The sequence below is a fragment of the Didymosphaeria variabile genome (assembly GCF_027946475.1).
Source record: "Didymosphaeria variabile strain IMI 356815 chromosome Unknown scaffold_3, whole genome shotgun sequence".
Classification (NCBI taxonomy): domain Eukaryota; kingdom Fungi; phylum Ascomycota; class Dothideomycetes; order Pleosporales; family Didymosphaeriaceae; genus Didymosphaeria; species Didymosphaeria variabile.
In genome coordinates this window covers 3,945,077-3,966,337 of record NW_026611622.1, presented here as the reverse complement: position 1 = coordinate 3,966,337, position 21,261 = coordinate 3,945,077, and the positions used below count along the sequence as shown (strand labels likewise).

Below are 21,261 nucleotides of genomic sequence, written 5' to 3'. Positions count from 1 at the left end.
CCTCACGGCTTCCTCCACCTTTGGAGCGTAACCCTCAACAATTTGCGAGCCCGTCGGATTCCTTCTCTTCCCTCCTCATTCCTCTCACTTACAGTCTCTTCTGCTATTCTTCTCACTTTGTTGCGTTGCCTGGTGTTCGAACCCTGTTACTAAGTGACGCCTTCCATCCTTCACTCACGGTCCTCAGTACAGCCTTCCGCAAAGAATGCCAGCCTCCTCGATCCAATCGTACTTCTCATCGTCCTCGCCGACCAAATCTTTCCCTGGCGATGGTTTTACGTCCGAAGAGTTGCAGGTGTCTTCACCGACGACTGAATGGGTTCCTGTCCTTGACTATGAAGAGAGCGAGATCGCCTCTCTAGAGCCAGGTCCACGCTGCCTGACTATCATGGGACGCATCGTCAACGTCTATGACACGCCCAAGCCTAGCAAGCGACCGAAAGCTGCCCAAGGCTTCTTCAAATTAATGATCGCTGATGACACTGGCGTCATGACTGTGCGGCTCTGGTACGCGACACCACTCTACGCACTCAAGCTAGGCCAGCTGGTGACCTTGTGGACTGTCCATATCAGTCAAGGAGATGGCCAGATCGGACTAGCGCCGAACGCTGCGCCGCTTTTTACCAGCATCTTCCCCGAGAATGAACGAAACTGTCACTTCATGATACATGAGCGAAGCGACGATGGGACCATGTTCAAGAGACCATTCGGAGCGAACGACAGCCAGGTGTGGCCGGGTCTCATGACGCTGAGGAACTTCACGGATGGCGGTTTTGATGTGGACGACTGTAAACTTCTGGTTTGTGTAAAGAGTATTGGACCGAGGAAGAAGTGTAGGTGACGCACCCTCAAGTCTGACGGAAGAGGAAACCACTGTGGCAATATAGTCTATACGGTGACTGATCGTATTCGGCATCAGTTCTTGAGGCTAACTTGATCTAGTCACCAACAAAAACGGAAATACCTCAGAATCGATGACTGCTGTCATACTGGATGATACCTCAGAGGGCATCCTCACCCTCTACGGTTCTGTTTCAGGGTCAGCATCTGCGTGGAAGCCCTACGACACCGTACTGCTCATCTCCAACCCTGGCTGGCGCATTGACAAGAGCGCGAAACTGTCGCTGAACGGAAACACACAGCTGTTCATCGACCCAGCCATTGCGGACGCTCGCTATCTCCGGGCTCTTTCTCAGCGTCTCATAAAGAGAGAGCATGTGAACCCACCCTTCCCGCACGATGTTTTTGACGCAGAGGAAGCCGGAGGCGCAGCAGTCAAGGTCCTATACAAGTTGAGCGAGATCGACGAATTCGCAAGGACGAATCCGACGGAGAAAGCCGTGGGATACATGAGTGTCATCATCACGCAGCTCAACATCGTCGTGAACTACAAGCGCGAGATGCTCATGAGCAATGAATGCTGCGGGAAGCCAATCTTCTCTAGCAAAGTGAAGACTAGTTGTCGACAATGCGACAGGGAGTGTATGCTACGGATCAATCCTCGCATAGTAAGTTTGTACCTGCATGGGGAACCAAGTCGCCCAGGATGTCATGTCATCAAGCCCTCAAACCTTTGGGAAAGACTACAACTAATGTGACGCAGCTGGGAGACGTCATTGACGAAACCGGAGCAATCGGCACCGGCAAGCTCATTTTTTCCGACGCAGCGTGGGAACAGCTCCTCGGTCGCACTGCTGAACAGCTCGTGAGCGCTCCTTTGGACGTCATGAAGTACCTCGAACAAAGGCTCCTATTCCTCAGACTGACGTTGGGCTTCGGAATCCATCTAGGAAATGAAGAGATCGGCAGGTTAGTGGTTTGGTGCGTAAAGATGTGAAGGACCAAGCATTCAATGGATAGGAAGCGGAACGAGGCGCACACTTCTGGGGAGATTTAGCCTAGACATGAGAACTGATGGAGCGCAATGTTGACGAATATTATGGTAGCAAGGATCAGACAGGCTAATGCGAAGATGACTTGACCACTTGATGTAGCTGTAACTGCATAGACTCAACAGAGAATGGTATACCCAGATCCCTTCCCCCATAATAATTTCAACGCCTGAAATGCAACTCGACAAAAAAAGCAAACTAACTCCACATATATCATTCCCATGCAGACCGTCTGGCAAACGCACAAAGCAGCACGTCGCATCAACAATCATTCATAAAAAGAGCGAGCGAGCGAGCCAGCCAGCCTCTTGCACAACAGCCAGTCATTCTTTCAGCGGCACCACCTCCGTAACCGTCACTATGATTGCGCCCGACTGAGAGACTTCCTACGACTCTTTCAGCACGCCGGCCAAGCCCCGGAGTACATCGCCCACGCCTATTCCCTCGCTGCCGACCTTCTCCCTGCTCTCCTTGTCCCGCTCTTCCAGCCGCTTCGACGCGGTGCCCAGCACGCGATCTGCTACCCGCTCGGCTGTGCTCCTGTACTGCTCGATCTTGTGCACGCCGTCTGCGAAGAGGTCGATGTTGGGTTCTAGAGAGACGGAGAGCTTTTCAAGGTGTGCTTGTAATGCGGCGGGTGTTGTAAATGTGAATGTGACTGCGGATGAGGAAGGTTCGGACGACTCTACGGGTGGTGGTGGTTGTGACTGTTGAAGAGCGGCTAGTATGGAAGCTTGTTCAGGATCGAGAACGGAGGCGTCGATGTCGGCAAATGTGGGGGTTGCGGTTTGTATTGATGGCGGAGGTGGGGGCTTCGAGAACGAGGCCAGAGCTTCCCAGGCGGCTTTCTCTTCCTCGAGACTAGTTGATGTCAGTATCAAAGTACGTCATTGCATGATATGGGACATGTCTTACCGTTTAATTTCTTGTTCGAACTCTTCAAGCGTTGCTTGATTCTTGACGTTCTGAGGATTGGGCTTCTTCACCACAGTCGGCGGTGCTGTTTCTTCCCTGCTGAACCAATCCGAAAGTTCTGGTTTGCTCGCAAGATCGTCTATAAGCTCTTGCTGGATGGCTCGTGCAGCCATAATCGCATTTGCGTTCTTGACGTTGCCCGATGGCTTTTCTGGCAGCGCTCGGGAGCCGCACCAAGTCAGTAGTTGCTTCATGCGCCGCGGTTCCGGTAAGCTTTGCTCGATGTATTTGTAGAAATCGCGAACTTCGACCTCGGAATGGGGTAATGCTGGCGCACATCAGTACGGGCTCCTCAAAGTAGACGCATTCGCGCAAGCTTACCGTTAGACATCCCACTATCGATCAACGAACTTGCTCTCCTGCCCCTCAGCCCTGTGCTGCTCCGTCGATGCCCATCTTTACTTGCTTTTCGCATTTCTTTGTTACGATTGATCACAGGCGTGTCCGCAAAAGGTAGCATGATCTTGGTCGCTCCATCGCGCTTCTTAGCCACATGGAGCCCGTTAATCTTCGGTGTTTGCACTAGAAGAGGCGCTTCTCCCTTCTCTTCTGATTGCTCTTCCGGCGCTGGAGTGACGTGTTTCTTCTTGACTTTTTCCACAGGCACGGTTTTCTTTGATCGCTTTGGCGCGGATTTCGCTGGTTCTGCGCTTTCATCTACCTCTTTTACCTCGTCCAAGTGTTCCTTATTACCTGACAAACGCGTCGACCTCCTTTTTCTTTGCGGTTCAGATTGCTCGGGTTCAGGCGCAGCAAGTGATTTCTTTCTGCGCGCTGGCGGGGGCTTGGCTGGTTCTTCGGGTATCGGTTCGGGCACTGGTTGTGCTTTGGACGTTCGTCTTGACGTGCGACGCGTGAACTGGAAACCGTCGTCATCCTCGTCATATGCTGCGCTCCTGTTAGCCGGTCTCGTCCTGCAATTGCTGCTCAATGACGCGACTTGCGCGCGATTGAAGCCATGCGATATCCCACTTTGACATTCCACGAGTGCGTCCAGCTTACCTGTCTTCGCGGCTTTCTTTGTCGCGCCGTTTGTCTTCTTCGCTGTCCTATTCACTTCCGTCTTTGCCCTTTTCGTAGCAGGCGCATCCTCCTCCTCGAATGCTGTTCTGGCGCTCCTCCGTCGCGCAGTCGCGCGGTTTGTGGCCATCGGTAGCGGTTGCAAAGGTGATCTTGCGAAGATAGCGGTCATGAGTTCGGTTGTTGCGTGGTTGCTGGTGGGTGCGGAGAGCGAAGCGCGTGCATGGGCTGTGCGCGGCAACAACACACGCGCACGACGGCGATTTCGGATGGCGCGCGGATATTATATTCAATTATCTGGTATGGAAATGTCGTAGGAATTGGCGATTAATGCAATTACTGCCTGGGCGCGTTCGAGGGTGGTGTTGGCACTCGCTCAAGGGCTGGGATTGTAGGGGGCGTGCGTCAGTGTAAACACGGGCGGCTTGCTGGGTCAGGGCTGCTTGGCACAAAGTTGGCGTCGAGCCGGATGACTAAGTCAACGAGCACAGGACCACCTCCTCTCCTCCTCTCTTCCTCTCCTGAGCTTCTTCGTTGCTAAGACAAGTGGTAGCAGCTATGTCACATTGGGCGATTTCCCTTGATCGTACAAGTTTGGCAAAGCTGGCAATTCAGCCTTAAATTCAATATATAACTACAGCTATCCGATGTTGCTATGCCGTCATATACCCAACGCCTTGGAGAGAGCAGCATCCCAAAGCCGCAATCAATCCTGTATGCTATCGTGCCTTCATCATCTCGTTACCCCTATACACTCAGATATTCCTCCTCGCTTTTACCCAATACTATGGAAACAACTATTGGAAGCCTGCGCCCGGCATTGGCCCCTGGGCTCCTTCTGGCGCCAGACTGCCCTCAATACGACGTTTTGCGTCTTGCTTCTCTTCGTTCGTGGGGTTCTCCTTTCGCATGTCAGGTGTGTGGGCGTCCCTATTGGGGCTATGGCCAATAGACATGCCGACGCGAACCTGTACGAATTAGATGGGTCCAGCATGGTGGTGAATGAGTACTCACGAGAGTTTCCAAAGCAGCTCTGGAGTTGTCGACCAGATCATCGTCGTAGCGCATCTGTCCTGGCTCAAAAAGTAACAGGAGGGTACTTCCACCGAACTTGAAGTAACCCAATTCCTCAGCTCGCTTGACATGATCTCCCTTCTTGCGTGTGATGACTGTGCTGCCGACCATCATCGCACCAATACAGATCACCATCACCCGTCCATGGGCTACTGAGTCAATCGGTACACAGACCCGGATGTTCTCGCCGTACACGTCAAGTGCAGAACGGATAGCCATCGGGTTGACCGTGTAATACTCTCCCTCAATAGCCTTTGGCTCGTCCATGACACCATCGACGGGAATATGGAAGCGGTGGTAATCTTGTGGGGCGAGACGGAAGATGCCAAGAGATCCTCCAACATAGCGCTTCGCATCCTCAGGATAAGCATCGCCTAGCAGTCGTTGAACCGTGAACTCCCGGCCCTTGACCCAAATCGCCTGTGCTTGATCGAGAGTATTGAAGACTACGGACCGACAGTCTGCAGGTGAGACAATAACTCTGGGATCATCGGGTGCGGAGCACGGCCGCGCTCCGGGCTTCAAAGCTCGATAGAAAAACTCGTTGAAGTTCTTGAACTCTGATGTCGAGAGCAAGACCTCAGACATATCAAGCTGATGGAACGCAACAAACCCCTCAATTTCCCTGGCAGATGCCGGGTCATCGTACTTCTTTCCTTGCTTAAAACTGAGGGAACGCAACAATTTCCGGACTAGTCAACGTCAGTATAGCGCACAGCAAATGACTTGAACACTCACTTCTCTTCTTCTCCATGTTGTTCGCCTTCAGACCCTTGTATAACAGACGGATGCCAAGCCTCACATAGACACTCATGCGCTCCTCGTTGATCTGTCCCGTAAGGCGGTCCTGCACTAGAATGTTGGCAGAGTTGGCTCCGAGCTTGTATCCCCCGTACGAGATCTTCGTGATGACTTTCGAGTACCACTTCCGCTGGGCCTGGCTCGAAGTAACGAATCCTGCCATGACAATGTTGTTGACCTGTCGCCAATCCTGACTTGCGCAGGTAGCGACATGGGTAATAATATCAGCATCTGATTTCTTGTTCAGACGTGGCTGATGACAGATAGGACACTCTCGAATCTCAATAACATGTTCCTCGCCCTTCTCGTCCGCCAAATCATCTCCTGGGAGGACATCGCCTTCCTCACCTTCGGCGCCGAGGTGGTCTGTCTCTAGTGCTGGTATCGACGTCTGAGAGGGGTGCGCGTTTAGCGGAGTCTGTGTGCCAGAGGTAAGGGAAGGTGTGGCGGTGCCAGAAGTGAGAAGATCGCTGCTTGAAGCTGTGAGATGTCCAAAACGACTCTTCTTAGCGTCCCGTTCCTCGCCGCGTTGTAGCTGCTCCTCCAAGCACATGACCACTTGGTCAAAAGTGAGCACCTCTTCGCCGTTGTTCTCTCCCGAAAACTTGCGGAAAAAGCCATCGATGGTGGATTCATGTAGTGTCGAGCCTAAAGTGTCCAACATGGTGGTGATCTCGACTTTATCGATCAGGCCACTGTCATCGGCGTCATACTGCTTGAGCATGGCTCGCCAGAATTGCTGTCGCAAAGCCTTGTAAGGAAGGTATTTTGCCTTGATGTGTAAGGTTGGACTGTGCTTGGCCTCCCATCGCTCTTTGTTCTTCATTACCAGGGGCAGTGTGTACATTTTGAGATCTTGGTCATCTACCGCGGTCGGATCCACGGTGACTGATGGAATGCCAGGAGCGGCTTGTCCGTTGCCGTCATCCCCAGGCGTTTGCGGGACACTCGTCGGAGGTGGCGCTAAGCTACCATTGGACTCTTTTCCTGATAACGAGCCCGCCGAGTTCTCCTTGCGCAAGCTGGGTCGACCAATACGGGAAAGACTATTAGTGGATGACGATCTAGACAAAGGAAGCCGGAAGCGCGATCTCCTGGCATCCTTGGTCTCTGGAAGTCCCGGAGAATCGGACGGCTCAGGCAGCTTGTAGAGACCGGTTATAGGGTCAGCATCAGGGGCAACGGAAAGCGCCTTTTCAACCGGGAAGTTGACTGTTCCAACGTAGTCGTTTCCAGAGAACTTGTCTTTGTCTATGACTGTGAAGCAGACGGAGTAGTTCGTCTCGTGCTTGAGGACTTGAAAAACGAGCTTCTCATCAAACACCGGGTTTAGATTATGGCTGATGGTCTTCGTGCGATACGTCTTCTTTCCGAGTGAAGTGACGACGAACGGATCCATATCGAAAGAGGTGCGAGTGACTGTAGCATGTTAGCCTACGAAAGCTGCCTGCAACTTTTGTACCCACCATTCTTCTCAGGAGGCAAGTCTATGATCTTGCTGATCTCCAGGAAAAGCACACCCGCCACTTCGGTCTTGTCAGAAAATTCGTAGCTTCGAAGCTTGTTCGCCTTCTTCTTCAGTCTTGCCAACCTTAGCCTTTTGCGCCGCTTCTCCCTCTTCTCTGCTTTCTTGCTCTCGTCGAGCGCTTCGTCTGAACTCTCCTCCTCCTCGTCGGCCTCGTCATCGTTCTCTGCGCTTTCTGTGCGGAGCAGCAGTTCGTCTTCGTCCTCGTCAGGACTGGGCGTTTGCGCGACGAAAGACATGAACTTCTGGATGAGTTCTTCGTTGGTGGCGTTGGGATTGCTCGCATCGACGAGAGAGAACTGTATCTGGATCTCGCCCGTGACCACTGCCTTCTTCTTGCCGGTGCGCCTTGATTCCAGAGGAAACCATTTCGGCTCCTGCACCGCTCGTGCGTTCTGGAAGATGTCTTCGAGTATGACGTCAAATTCGCCCATGTAGTCCTTGCCAAAGCGGTCCTTGTCCCAGCAACAAGCCTCGAGCAACATGCTCTGAGGGCCTATGGGGAATTCGAGTGTGGTGTTCCATTCTGGATTCAGGGACTTGTTGATCGGCGGCGTGGCTTCGCGGGCGTCTCCTACATTCAGAACGAGGTACTGCGGGACTCTTTGTCAGCTACAGATCGTACTGCAACAAGTTGTAGGAATTGGTAGTCGGGATGCACTCACAGGATCAGAAGTGCCGCTCCTGTCCTTTGCAGCGAGGTTGCGGCCCTGCAGCGGCGGTTAGCTCAGTGGTACCTCTCCGCGGGGTAGCGCCCACCCACCTGGATGACATTCGCGCGCAGCACCAGCCCAGGCTTGCTGTTGTCACTCATTGCTGCACGTTTTGGACTGACAGTGCGGCTGTTGGGAGCGCTCGTGGGTGCCAGGTTTGTGCTGTTGTTGTGCTTGAGGCGGACCGGCAGCGACAGCTTGCTCGTAAAGTTGGGACGCGCAGGCATGCTGGTCGACGTAACTAGGCTGCATAGAAGGAACCTGCTGGTTGGGGCTGAGTGGTGGCCAAGGACGCTTGATGCGCGCCAGGTTCCTTGGAATCCGGGAAATGCGGATCAATACATGCAGCAAAAGGAAGTCGATGTCTTTGGAGATCGATTGCCTGCCCACGACGAGTAGGTAGCTGAGAGGACAGATGGGACAGTACGAGGACGGGGAATGCGGCTTGGGCCGAGGCGTCCCTTTAGCTCGCGTTCGGTGTAGCAGCTCGCGCGGTTGGGGAAGGCGGATCTAAAGCTGAGCGATCGATGGCGGCTCGTTGCGATTGAGCATGAGGTGTCTAACGCTCCAGATATGACGCAGGACGCAGGTTGACCCGGAAGGTGCGGGTCGCTCTTATGGAACCTGCGACCAGTGCATTAGGAAGTACTACACCCATCAATGCTCCATCCGGCACAATGTACGCTGGGTTATGTCTCGCTCCTTTACGCGATTGAATTATATATTTAGCAAGCTGAAGCCTCTGGCGCAAGGCGGCGACGCTCTGATTATCCTGAAACGGTATATCTAATTCGCGGCGCCAAAAGCGAGGGTCACAGCACGATCCCAGGCCACGGTTGGCCCCATCCACAGACACATCAAGATCCATCTCCTGGCAGTACAATCACCTCCTTTCCCAGCAATCTCACCCTTCTTTTCCGTTCCCCTCGACCGGTCCGTGGTCCGTAGCATCTAAAAATCCCGCATCTAGAAGGGAGCTCGTCGTGTGTGCAGAAGCGAGAAGCTGCGGCCCAAAGCACCTCCCAGCGCTCGCATTGCCTTCATCCAGTCTGTGTGGCTTTGTTGTTGCATCATGTTACGAGACAGAGCATCAGAGCCACTCCTTTCATTGGCTTACGCATGCCTAGCACATCGAAGATCGAATTGATGCTCAGCCTTGTCTCATGGTAATTGCATCTTACCTGCCCGATCCTTCTTCGAACCTTCCAGGATCGACACAGCTCTCATGGCACACCCAACTGCGGTGAGGTATTTCTGTTTGTTGAGTATTGCAATTATGTACGTTTATCAAGTGCCGTCTTTTCCTGCATGTCACTCCAGGAACGCCGCATCTGCAATGGGAGATCCGCAAAGTGGGCCTGTCAATCCACAAAACGCCCACCAACCATTGCCGCCTAAAATAAGCCTCGGATGGCGGCACGTCATAGGTACAATTACAGGTTGGTACCCATGAAGCGGAGCGGAGCGGGTAGCGGCCCTGTCGCTAGATCCAGGCCGCCTCGGCGACGGTGTGGCACCGTTGTGGTTCCATGGTGTTGCATTGTGTTTGTAGCATACGTTGACTACTGATCCCGTTTGCTCCGAGCCATGTCTTTCACACGGCCAATGTTACAACGCCCTAGTGACGATCCATCTTGCCCTGTACCAGGTGTAACTTGGCCTCTGTCTGCCATGGTAGGAGATTCTATCGACCAAAACATCAAGGAGCACTCCTCTTCCGTACCTCGACCGCCATCTCATCGTTTGATCGCCTCAACAAGAATGCATGGCTGAGTACCAACATGTGACGAACGCAGAGCGGCCTTGGGCAGCTAAGATCAGATACACGTACAGACCATCGGGAAGTAACAAACAAAGCACAAATTCTCCTCAATCAAGAAGTCGACCCTATGCGCCACTTTCGTGCACTATCTCCGCCCATGCAACCCTTCACAATAAGCATCTCCATTGCTATTGACCTACTTTCTCGCTGCGTCTCACACCCACTCCTCGGCTCTTTACACTCAATCACCCAACTCATAGGGATACTTCTCCAAGAACTTCTCCAAAGACGTCAACTCACTCCTTCCGCCCACACTCTCCACCGCCCATCTCACATTCTCCTCCTCCCCTCCCAAAATACCCCCAAATTCCTCCGCATACCGATACACCTCCTCCAAGAAATCCTTCAACCCCTCAAACGGCGCCATCTCCTCCACTCCTCCCAAGAACACTGCCTGAACATAACTTCCTTCCCGGCACTCCTCCCCAAACACATCGCTACCTCCTCCCAAGTATACCTCCCCTCCGCCGCACACACCCTCCTCCCCTTAAACTTCTCTCCATCCCGCAAAACAGCACCAACAAACCTCCCCACATCCTCCCTCGCAGCGACCAGCGGAATCCTGAACCCCGCCCCATTAGGCCGTTCAAGTACCCACACCCCATCCACCCCTTTCCTCGGCGCGCTCCACCTCTGCGCCGTAAAGTTCTCCATGAACGACCCAGGACATATAAACGCGCTGTCCATCCCAGACGCTGCAAGCCCCCGGATATACGCCTCGGCTTTTGCTTTGCCGTCGAAGGGCGCGACGGAAGTGTACTTCCCGTGCGAAATCTCGCTCACGGAGGGCAGAGTGCTGAAGATGAAGAACGCTACGCCTGCGGCGAGCGCGGCGTCGGCTATGCGCTTTCCGTTTTCGAATTCGAACGTGAGGGCTGAGGAGCTGGGGAGTGCGCTGGCGGAGGTGTAGGGGGGTGTCATGGCGAAGACGGTGTGGACGCCTTGGAGAGCAAGATCCAGGGAGGCGCGGTCGAGTATGTCGGCAGGCAGGACTTCGATGTCCCTTTCTTGGAGATTCCGTGCGGAGGGCGAATCGACATCGCGGGTGAGGGCGCGGATGGTGTACTGGGTTCTAAGACTGGGGTTTTGCAGGACGTGGTGGATGACGGAGGAGCCTTGTTGGCCCGTGGCACCGAAGACGGCGAGGATTTTGGGCATCTTGCAAGAGGCTTTAGATCTAACTTTCCGGGGAGCGTTTCGCCTGGTTCTTGGAAGTCAAGCAAGTAGGTTAAAGGAGAATGAAGGAAGGCAGTGAGTATCTTGCAGGACCCTTTCTACTTCCCACGACACATTTTCCTAGCAGAACTCTGAATCTTATATAGGATGGCCCACTGCCTCCTCGCCATTAGGGTAGCAGCGAATTCCTGTCCACGCTTTGCGCCCTGCATTGATAGCAGGGATTCGGAGGTGACCATCACCCGAATCCCATGCCTGGACACCCAAGTCGAATACTATATAGGAGATTTAATTCGACTTAAACATAGCTCTAGCCAGAGATTATCATTAATCCTGTCCACGATTAAGTTAAGTACAGCGCAGTGTAGCAGATTTTACTTGTTCACTTCCTATTTGATATGTTGCGGTAACAAGAAAACTTGACGTCAGCGTTTTCTGCCACACACGAAGCACCGCTGGACTTCCGAATCGTCTGTTAAGTTGACATTGGATCAAACAAAGATATCAATTCTATACACCTATTTCATTTTCCCTAGCGCCTATAGCGAGCCAGCAAAATGCGCTCATCCTATCTACCATTCAGTCATAGCAAATCGTAACAATTACCATCCTACCCGCAACCGTATCTTAGCGGTCCTCAAGGCCTTAGATAAGCTGAGTGAAAGCACGGTTGAGAGGCGAGCGGAGGGGCTTGACGTCCTTGTAGAACTCGACGGTGAGCTTAGCACGCTTGGCAATGCCCTCAGGAGTGAACTCGAATTTCTGTAATCTTGTCAGTCCGTGATTTTGGTAGACGAAAGGGCAAACATACCTTGTAAACCTCCTTATAAGGACCGGAAGCACCGAACCTGTTAAGGCCGAACTGCTCGTGAGAGTACTTCTCCCAACCCATAGTGGACATGACCTCCACGCTGAGGGTGGGGATACCGTCGGGGATTATAGATAGGCGGTAATCCTTGGACTGGGCGTCGAAAACCTCGAAACAAGGTAGGGACACGACACGTGCGGTAAGACCCTGGTCCTTGAGGGTCTTGACAGCCTCCAAGCAAAGCGAGACTTCCGAACCAGTGGAGACGAGGGTGACGTCAGCCTTCTCGTTCTCAACAGCAACGTAACCACCCTTGATGGCCTTCTCGATGGTTGAGCCCTCAAGCTGAGGCAGGTTTTGACGGGTAAGGGCAAGGATGGACGGAGTCTCCTTGGAGGTGAGAGCCATGTAGTAGGCAGCCGAGGTCTCGTTACCATCGGCGGGGCGCCACACCATCATGTTGGGCAGAGCACGGAAGTGGGCAAGCGTTTCGATAGGCTGGTGGGTGGGACCATCCTCTCCAAGACCGATAGAGTCGTGGGTAGCAACGTAGATGACACGCTGGTGTGAAAGCGAGGAGAGACGGACGGCACCGGCAGCGTATGAGACGAAGTTGAGGAAAGTACCACCGGCGGGGATGATGGTGCCGTAGGCAGACATGCCGTTCATGATGGCGGCCATGGCGTGCTCACGGACACCATATCGCATGTAGCGACCAGACCACTCGCCGATACCAAGGCTCGGGGGCTGGAAGTCAACGGCGTTCTTCCAGCGGGTGTTGTTGGAACCAGTCAAATCTGCGGAACCAGAAATGAGTTCAGGGATGACGTCGTGAATGGCCTCTAAGACGCTCTCGGAAAGCTTTCGGGACGCAATGGCAGGATCCGAAGGCTTGTATGTGGGGAGCTTGCTAACCCAACCCTCTGGCAGTTCGCGAGTCAATCGGCGAGCAAGGTCGGCGTGGAGGTCCTTGTGCTCCTTGCCGTACTTCTCGAAGAGTTTGTTCCACTCCTCCTCAGCAGCCGCACCCTCAGCAGCGTGCTTGTGGTACTGGTCGTAGACCTCCTGGGGGACCTGGAAGGTCTTCTCGGGGTCGAAGCCAAACTTCTCCTTGACCTGCTTGGCATCATCGGCCTTCAAGGGATTGCCGTGAACGCCACCAGTACCCTGGAGCTTGGAACCAAAACCAATGGTGGTGGTAAGCTTGATGACTGAGGGCTTGTCCGTGACCTTCTTGGCCTCGGCAATAGCCTTCTCAATGCCTTCGAGGTCGCTGTCGCCGTTCTCGACGTGCAAAGTGTGCCATCCATAGGACTCGAATCGCTTCAGAACGTCCTCGGTGAATGCGCACTTGGTGTCACCATCTGCAAACTCATGATCAGCGTCTCAACCATATCAAACCGTCGAAAAACGTACCGATGGAAATGTGGTTGTCGTCGTAGATGGCAATCAAGTTGCCCAACTGCAAGTGACCTGCAGTAGAGGCAGCTTCGCTGGCAATTCCCTCCATGGCGCAGCCATCACCGAAAAACATGAATGTGTGGTTGTTGATGAGCTCGTAGCCGGGCTTGTTGTAGACGGCCGCGGTATGCGCCTGCGCAATAGCGAGACCGACGGCATTGGCGAAACCCTGGCCGAGAGGACCAGTGGTGACCTCAATACCAGGAGTGTCGTGAGCTTCGGGGTGGCCGGGGGTAATGCTGTCGACTTGCTATTGTCATGAATCAATACCTGCATCATAGACACACTTAAAGTACGCTGGGTGACCTACACGGAAGTTCTTCAAGTCGTCGATGGTCAACTTGTAGCCGAAAAGGTGGAGGAGAGCATATTGGAGCATGCATCCGTGACCGTTGCTAAACTCGGCGTCAGTGAATTCATTGCATCATGCCCCGCAAAAATCCAAGCAGATCTTGCAAAACAGCGGAGCTTCGCGGAAATGTTGCTTTCTTCGTCCAGATTCTAGCATGATGCAGGATCAATCCGAGACGGCAAAAGCAAGTCCTGTTGAACACCGTTGTCCCGCGGAGATAGCTGTTTGACATGCCGTCTCCCGGCGCATTGTTCGGAGAAATGCGCCGTATGTGACTATCGCGGAGCTGTAGGAAACGGAGAGAACGTACGAGAGGACAAAACGATCGCGGTTGACCCAGTCGGGGTTCTTCGGGTTGAAAGTCATGAACTTGTTGAACAGGACATGGGCAACCGGGGCCATCCCTAGACAGTTAAGTCAGAAAGGCATATCGACTTCGTAGCCGGGCAAAACTTGCCCATGGGCGCACCCGGGTGGCCGGAGTTCGCCGCGAGCGTAGCATCGACCTGGAGAAACGAATCTCGTCAGTGATTATTGCTGCAGAGCGTGCACAATGATTGAAATCCAGCCGTAGACGCGTTGAGAGAAAACCGCGATAGCGGGGCAAGCTTGCCGTCATGGCGGGGTAGGAACGTAAGGGCGAGAACGTACCGCGAGGGTTCGGATGGTGTTGATTGCGAGCTCATCAGTCTTGCTGTAAGTCATGATGGGCAATGTGACGAGAGGAAGGGAGAGGAAAGAAGAAGTGTTGGGAGGGTTACAAGTTTTGTATGCAGGTAGATGGGGGTCTCTGTTGGTTAGTGCGGATTAATCAGTGTCGATGAGAGCAATTGGCAGCCCCACCAAAGCCCACGCCGGCCGCGCAAAGCCCGAGGAGCACCCTCGCCGCAACTGGCCTGCAGATTCTCATACAGAAGTGATTATGCAATGACAAAGCTCTGTACTAGCTGACTGAACCTCATCTTCTGACTCAAAGCTTTCACTGATAAACGCTGCTACTCTTTCCCAAAGCGAACATTCGCTCTGCCTGTTCATTCCTCCACCGTGGAATGAGCAGAGCCCATTGTTTGCATCATTGTGTTGTCAAAAGCCGAGCCGACCATGTCTGCTTCGGTTCAATCTCCGGCGGGATATGTAACACCCTTTACATACGGGAACCCTGTGCACCCACGCCGTCGGCACGACTATCGTGCAAATACAGTAATTTCAAAAACTCTTCTATGTCTACTCGTGACAACAGACAAGTATGAAGGCAATAAGGCTCGTTTTCTGTCCAGCGAACGCCTGACAGCTGGCTGCGAGCGAGCCTCGATGCGAGGCATCCCTCATGTACAAACAAACCTCACCCCGGATAGGTAATCCGTGAATGGCGCAGCGATGAGCTAATTTTGTCTTTTGGACAGTTGTAGATACCTAGATGCCCTCCAGAACATGAGGCTCTGTGGTAGGAACTGCGATTTCCGCGGGTGGAAAATATCTCCGATGCTCGCAAGTCCCCAACGTCCAGACCAACGGGTAAAGGACCAGCACCGGCGGTTAATTACACCACGTGCTGCAGCCTCCTGGAAGGTCTTTCAGATCACTCCTTGGTCGCTCGAGAATCGTGGCTTTGGGCTAAAGAAATTCCGGCCGGCGGAGAAATTAACACAGCTCACGATGCGAGAAATACCTATCATTTGTCTAGCGATGCACAATTTCTCATATATACCTAGGTCGCTTCTACTATGATACATTTCCTCCTCCAGCAGCCAGCCTGAACGCCATTTTGATGCCGAGAAATATCTTTAATGAGCGCGTATGGGTATCGTACTATACACAGTATAACAAAGAGATGGAGTCGTCAAGTTTTGACATAGATCCCTGATCTTAATAGGAAACATCGTGGTGATGACAGGATGAGGCAGCGTCAACGCTTTGCCGATATTACAAAGTAGTAGAGAAAGTATAAGAAGAGAAGGGAAAAGGTTAAAAGTTAGGGAACGTAAGAAGAGGTGCCACTACTGGGCTGGCCCGGCTTCGAGTAGGTAACATTGATGAAAAGATCGTTTCCTTGCCTCGTAGGTGTCAATCTCGGCACCCAAACCGGGCTCTTCAACGCCTCCATATCCTGAGTTGGTGTTTGTAGCAGCTGTGTCTTGCGAATCGTAAGTGGTCGCACAACTTCTGGCTCAAACATAGCAGGGCTCTTTGGCCAGAGGCTGCTTTGAGTACGAGTGGAACGCTCGCTGTTCCGCGCGGGACTGAAGGTTTCGACACTGCTGCTACGAAGGTGTTGCCGGTACCTGCGTATCTCACTCGTTGTCCGCGCGTCGGGTGAGCCTGATCTGAACGGGCTGCCGAGTTTGAGAGCGCCTTGCTCGCCTTTCCGTTTCACAAGCAGTGAAGATGGTTGCGATTGCCAAAGGGGACTATCTTGACCAGCTTGGCTTAGTGGACTTTTGGGGCTACGTGGGACGAGCTGGTTCGTGGTTCGTGGTACTTTTGGGTAACGCAGCTTGTGAATGGGAGATTCCGCTACGGGCGAGAGCTTGCCGTCTTGGAGTTGCTTGTCGGTCTCACCATCTTCTGGCGTAGGATCATCGGGTTCAACCGTCTCAAAAGACGTTTGTGATGACCAGGAGTCGCGAATATTTGTCGAAGCTCTTGAGGTCGCTCGTGACACGTTGCTGGAGGTGCGCTTCGGTTTGCCGTTACCGTATGTCTGGTCTGCCTTCGATCGAAAACGCCTGCCTGGGTTGCCAGGCGATACTGAGTGTATCGTCTTGGGCTGCTGATAAGCGGTGAAGTAGTAGTCCGGTATGTCCCCACCATGACTGAGTTCCGAGTCAGCAGACTTGGGGTTGTGTTCTGATGTCCGAGCTCTGGAAGCCAGCTTTTTCTTAGTGGCAGAAGCCGACACTCGCTTGCCACGAGGTAGCGTCTCCGATGTTTCAACCTTTGGTGGTTGCGACCTTGAGTATCGGAGCGGAATGTCTAAGAAAAGCTCGGATTGTTGCGGTACCCGCCTGGTCACTGTGCTCTCCATCGCAGCTTGAATAGGGCTCGTAGAAGGCAAAGGTCGCGAAGGCTGAAACGTACGTATCGGAGGAATAGGAACTTGAGGTAATGCAGGCAGCAATTTAGACTCCCTCCGGATATCGTCCTCTTCGAACAAGGTCGTCTGGGTCATAACACTATCCGGTCGCTGTGAAATGTCGGCATTGCGTCGAGAGATAGTCGGCCGTTGTTGTGCAATCTCCTCTACCGGGACTTGCATCTTTTGCTCATTTTGACTTGCTGCCGGCCGAGGTGGCTCGACGGTAATTGCAAGGCCGATTTGTTCAAGTGGGATGGAAGAGCTGGACGTATTGTCTGGGGTAAAACGACCAGGACGTAGAAGAGGATGTATTGTGTTCAGGTCGGTGTGGGACGGTGCAGGCAACAGCTCCGAAGATGCGGTGAGATTGCGAGTCGCGTTGAGCTTCAATGGCTTCGGCACTGCATCTGCTACGTACTGAACTCTCAAGCTTCGGTCAGACCTCTTTTGCGCCGGAGGAGGAGCTAGTAGGAACCGATTAGGCGGATCTGGCACAGGGGACTCTGGCGCGAAAGGTAGCGAGTAGGTACTTGGCCCTGGTGATAGTCCCGCCTTCTCGTCGATGGGGATACCATTCTTTCGCTCTCTTCGTCTTCTCAGAAATACTGTAAGGCCCATGAGACCAATAGCGATGACAAAGGCCGCTCCGACTGCGACAGCTAGTCCAGCTATTTGAGCGGGCGTCATTGTTTTGGGAGGGGTTGAAGCAGCAAGCGGTGTTGTCGTCTCCGGTGATTTTGTCGAGGTTGCTGACGGAACCAAGGAGACAGAGTCTGCAATGACCGTCTCTGTAACGTAGGTCCGCGTGGAAGGCGTCGATGAAGTTGTCGGTGTTGTATGAGAGGTTGTGATAGCGACCGGACGGGAAGAGGTCATGCTCGCTGACGTCGATGAGGTTCTTACTACTACAGTGATAGCTGTCAACGTCGGTGCAACAGCATATCTCTGTCCCAAGCAAATGTTGTATGCTGAAGTCGTGCCATGGTACGTGGAACAAGACGCATATATGCATCCAACAGCCACTTCGCCCAGCGTCTGGCCATTGAAACTATATCGAGAACATAGGCAACTGAGCTCCACTGGGGTAGTACATGCAAAAGGAAACTTTTCGGATAGCGACGTCTGCAGGCATGGCTGTGCACATGCAGGTACCTGTTGAAGCTTTGGGGGTAGTGAACGCTTGGGTCGTGCCGGTACCGTCTTCTGAGGCGTGGCTGCTATTAGGGTAGGCAATATAATGCATAGCCAGCTAGAGTGGCTGAGAAACATAGTTGTACAGAAGCTATGAAGAAGTAAGCGGCATTCTGCATTGTGGGGCGGAGAGCGTTGACAGACCTAAAGGAATCTAGAAAAGTAACATTTGAGAAACGGCGCTGAACCAGCAGCGTCGGGACAAGGAAATTGAAGGAGAGACGGAAGGAAATTCGTCACACAACACTCGTCTCATGCGATATGTTTTGATGCATCGAGAGGGAACTCGCCAGTGGATCGTATGTTGATAATATGTAGGAACACCCCTCCGAAGCGCTGCGTCTGACGTATGCATGGGCAGCCGCCGAGGCGTCGGTTCGCAGAGCTTCTCAAAAGGATTGGTGCAAACATCTCTAGCGCCCGGGACATATTACCAGAAGATGCACGCAGGATCTGTAGAGAGTGTGGTTAGGATACACGACTTCGGGTTGCTGGCGCTTCGAGATCGCGCCTTCCCACATTGGGCCTTAGCCTAAGCGCTTGCCCACCAAATTAGCACGAAGAAACGCAGTGTATGGCTAATTGTCTCTTCTAGTGACGAAAATAGAGCTTGGCGTACGTATGTGTCGCTTCTAGGCCATTTTGATTCTCTTCTGGTAACCATTGTTTTCGGTTGTTTTACCGTCTAGCATTTCGCTGCATGTACATGAACACGCAGCACGTGAAGTCACCGATACTGATGATGTTATCGACTTTGCCTGCCGTTCGCAGTCTTTCATCGTGCAGTAGGTTTAGCTTCGCTCCGGCACGATCCGCTCCCGCGCACAGTAAGGCGGCGGAGTGTCGAGTTTGGGGCTCATGGCCATCCGGCAGGACGGAAGCTGCACTCAGCCTCAGATATTGCACAAGGGCGCATGATTGGGGTTGAAATCGATAAAGCCTTGATCACATTTTTCTTATCTGCATCTCGATATTGCCCTGTTGACACAGACATTGAAGGGTGTCCGGGGGTTCAAGATACTACATGCGTGCTTCGGTGAGGATGCTCTGAATTGCCAGCAAAGGCAATGTCAGGTGAGTATAGGCCCCCAGAAGTTTACCCAGTGCAGCCACAGCCACGCCGCATCTTCGACTTTGAAACGAACGACTTATTGATAGCTTACAGGCTGCATGTTTCACCTCGAGTGATTGGTTTGCATTGTCAGTGTCGGAGGATGCCACAGACGTCCAAGACTTTGGTCTGCACTGGCAAGTAGCATTCATCCGGGGTCGAGACATCAAAGATAGCTTGGACGCCTTTGGCATCAAGTCTCAGATACGATGGCTGTTTTCCAATGTCGTAGCAAGTGGTGCATCGGTAGACACTTCCAGACAAGCGACTGATGTGAGCACTGAAACTTGATAGCGAGGATGCTCCGCCGACACATGATTCGCCAAAACCTCGTGGTGTTCACTATCCGACTTGCTTCAATACTAGAGCAGGATCCTAATGTTCTTTGGGCAGGCAAACCAGAGCAACATGGGATGGTAGAGTCTGTAAGTCAGGCCCACACTCCCCCAAATCTCCATCTACCATAGTAATAGGACATTGCATCATTATCATATTATAATAAGCACGTGCTCGACCAGGCTCTTGACAATGTAGTGGTTGCTGCTCACGTAGATGCTGAAACGTTTCCAAGTGACGGAAGTGCGAGACGGCGTGAGTCGACGAGGATGTGTGCCCTTCAATCGATGAGCTCGTCTGATGGCGTTGCAAGATTGTAAGCATTCGAGGGACTAGTATCGCATCCATACTTTGTTCATCTGCATGACAAAGATCGCGTGTTCATTGTTCATTGCGTTTAAGGTTGGATGCACACTGTAAACGCGGTCGCCAAAGACTTAGGATAGAGTCACGCTGTCAGCAGGTCCTGGGTGCTCCGAGGGTGATGCAACACCTGAGCTTGACTAAGGATGGCATATGAAACGTTGTCGAGTGTAGCAGGTGGTGTGACAACTGCTGCGTGCTGATGATGTCTTTGCTGACGGACCCATACAAGTGCCATCCTGGATGACCACGAGTGCATGGAAACAGATGCCGCAGCAAGGAAGGACAATTGTGCGCTGCTGAACGCGCAATCAGGGGCATGAGGAGGAAAAGACGAACAAGGCGAGCAGGCGCCAGGATCCAGGATTGTCGAGCGGCGCTGATTGGCTGAAATGAGCACCATGAATCAAGGAGATGAAGGCGCCGTGGTTAGAGCTGCGACTACAGTTTGCGTCGAGAGCGCTAGGCCACGGCCAGCTGGCGTGAGCGACCGGCCAAGACAGGGTACGGAGCAACTGACGCGGGTCATGGTCAGGACGGGCAGCGAGCGACGCAGTGAAACCTTGCAAGGCGGGTCGACGGGCGGAAGGCGCTGTTCTTTGGCCGGTTCGACTGAATAGCAGACGGCGCAACACACGAAGCGATACAAGACAAGATGATGATCGAAGACGAAGCAGCGTTTGAGATTTGCCGGGGTGTTGCGCTCGCAGGCTGGCCCCGTCGCGGAGCCTTTATTTGTCGCGCCCCTTTTTCGACAAAGCTTCTAGAAGAGCTGCTAGTCAGACGCGCCAAACAGTGGAACAGGTGTGCAACAGGTGCTTGGGGGACCGTCCTGGTCCTGGCCCGCTTCTTGATCGCTCTGGCTATGGCGGTGGCGAGTTGATTTGGGTTGGCTCGCCGCGGACGCAGTCAGACCTCGATGCCGGCCGCAGCGGTGCAGTATGCACAGCAGCATAGCAGTGGGAGTGGCAGTCGACGGTTGACGGCAACCTTAGAAATCAATCAATCAGCAGGAACGTCTGCAGCAGGCCGAGCGCAGGCCTGGGTGCTGTGTGCGGCCATTCAAAGGCGGAGGCGGACTGCAGCGAGCGAACGCTCCAAAGGCCTGTGCTTTGAAACTAGGCCGCTCCTGGATCTCTCCCCTTTCTCGGCAACACCACCCAAAAGCCTCGCGCTCCCAGACCTTCTTCTTATCCGCACTCTCGTCGTGCTGTCGGCATCTCCTGTCAAGTGCTGCCGTGCCACTCTCACCGAAGCTGCGTCTGTCTTTCGTTGCGACACCTGAACGGCCCCCGGCGCAGCCCACGACAGCCTCTCCAACCACCGCGCACCTCGCTGCACCTCCGCCCCGAGCGAACCGACCCCATCGCACCCTCTCCATCATCCAGCCATCCATCGCCCGCGCGCCACCCAAACGCCAGCAGCGAAAGCGATTTTGAGCCTGCGTCTTTGTAATAATACGTAAGTACCATCTGTCTGCCATTGACACCTTCACCTTCCGCTGCTGCTGCGCGCGTCGCTCCTTCCTGAAGCAGGAAACCGCACTGCACCTTCCGCTTCACCCA

The 21,261-nt window shown here is 53.3% G+C and overlaps 6 protein-coding genes across 6 annotated transcripts; 1 reads left to right on the top strand and 5 right to left on the bottom strand.

Annotated features, from left to right (window-relative positions):
- Positions 1 to 205: 205 nt before the first annotated feature.
- On the top strand, positions 206 to 1,837 carry N0V89_004637 (uncharacterized protein; the record flags this gene model as incomplete). Its single annotated transcript, XM_056213420.1, has 3 exons — positions 206 to 833; positions 943 to 1,508; positions 1,604 to 1,837. 3 exons carry the CDS (start codon positions 206 to 208, stop codon positions 1,835 to 1,837), a joined length of 1,428 nt encoding a protein of 475 aa, XP_056073728.1.
- A 441-nt stretch (positions 1,838 to 2,278) lies between these two features.
- On the bottom strand, positions 2,279 to 4,017 carry N0V89_004636 (uncharacterized protein; the record flags this gene model as incomplete). Its single annotated transcript, XM_056213419.1, has 4 exons — positions 2,279 to 2,753; positions 2,808 to 3,135; positions 3,189 to 3,755; positions 3,870 to 4,017. The coding sequence occupies 4 exons, from the start codon at positions 4,015 to 4,017 to the stop codon at positions 2,279 to 2,281; spliced, it is 1,518 nt and encodes a 505-aa protein (XP_056073727.1).
- Positions 4,018 to 4,684: 667 nt separating this feature from the next.
- On the bottom strand, positions 4,685 to 8,227 carry PSD2 (phosphatidylserine decarboxylase; the record flags this gene model as incomplete). Its single annotated transcript, XM_056213418.1, has 6 exons — positions 4,685 to 4,855; positions 4,902 to 5,653; positions 5,700 to 7,181; positions 7,229 to 7,880; positions 7,953 to 7,997; positions 8,051 to 8,227. The coding sequence occupies 6 exons, from the start codon at positions 8,225 to 8,227 to the stop codon at positions 4,685 to 4,687; spliced, it is 3,279 nt and encodes a 1,092-aa protein (XP_056073726.1).
- A 1,776-nt stretch (positions 8,228 to 10,003) lies between these two features.
- On the bottom strand, positions 10,004 to 10,980 carry N0V89_004634 (uncharacterized protein; the record flags this gene model as incomplete). The annotated part of the gene is made up of 2 exons (XM_056213417.1): positions 10,004 to 10,216; positions 10,417 to 10,980. 2 exons carry the CDS (start codon positions 10,978 to 10,980, stop codon positions 10,004 to 10,006), a joined length of 777 nt encoding a protein of 258 aa, XP_056073725.1.
- Positions 10,981 to 11,643: 663 nt separating this feature from the next.
- On the bottom strand, positions 11,644 to 14,324 carry TKL1 (Transketolase; the record flags this gene model as incomplete). Its single annotated transcript, XM_056213416.1, has 7 exons — positions 11,644 to 11,760; positions 11,810 to 13,170; positions 13,223 to 13,517; positions 13,578 to 13,662; positions 13,930 to 14,023; positions 14,077 to 14,125; positions 14,271 to 14,324. 7 exons carry the CDS (start codon positions 14,322 to 14,324, stop codon positions 11,644 to 11,646), a joined length of 2,055 nt encoding a protein of 684 aa, XP_056073724.1.
- Positions 14,325 to 15,591: 1,267 nt separating this feature from the next.
- On the bottom strand, positions 15,592 to 17,382 carry N0V89_004632 (uncharacterized protein; the record flags this gene model as incomplete). The annotated part of the gene is made up of 1 exon (XM_056213415.1): positions 15,592 to 17,382. The coding sequence occupies one exon, from the start codon at positions 17,380 to 17,382 to the stop codon at positions 15,592 to 15,594; it is 1,791 nt and encodes a 596-aa protein (XP_056073723.1).
- Between the last annotated feature and the right edge of the window lie 3,879 nt (positions 17,383 to 21,261).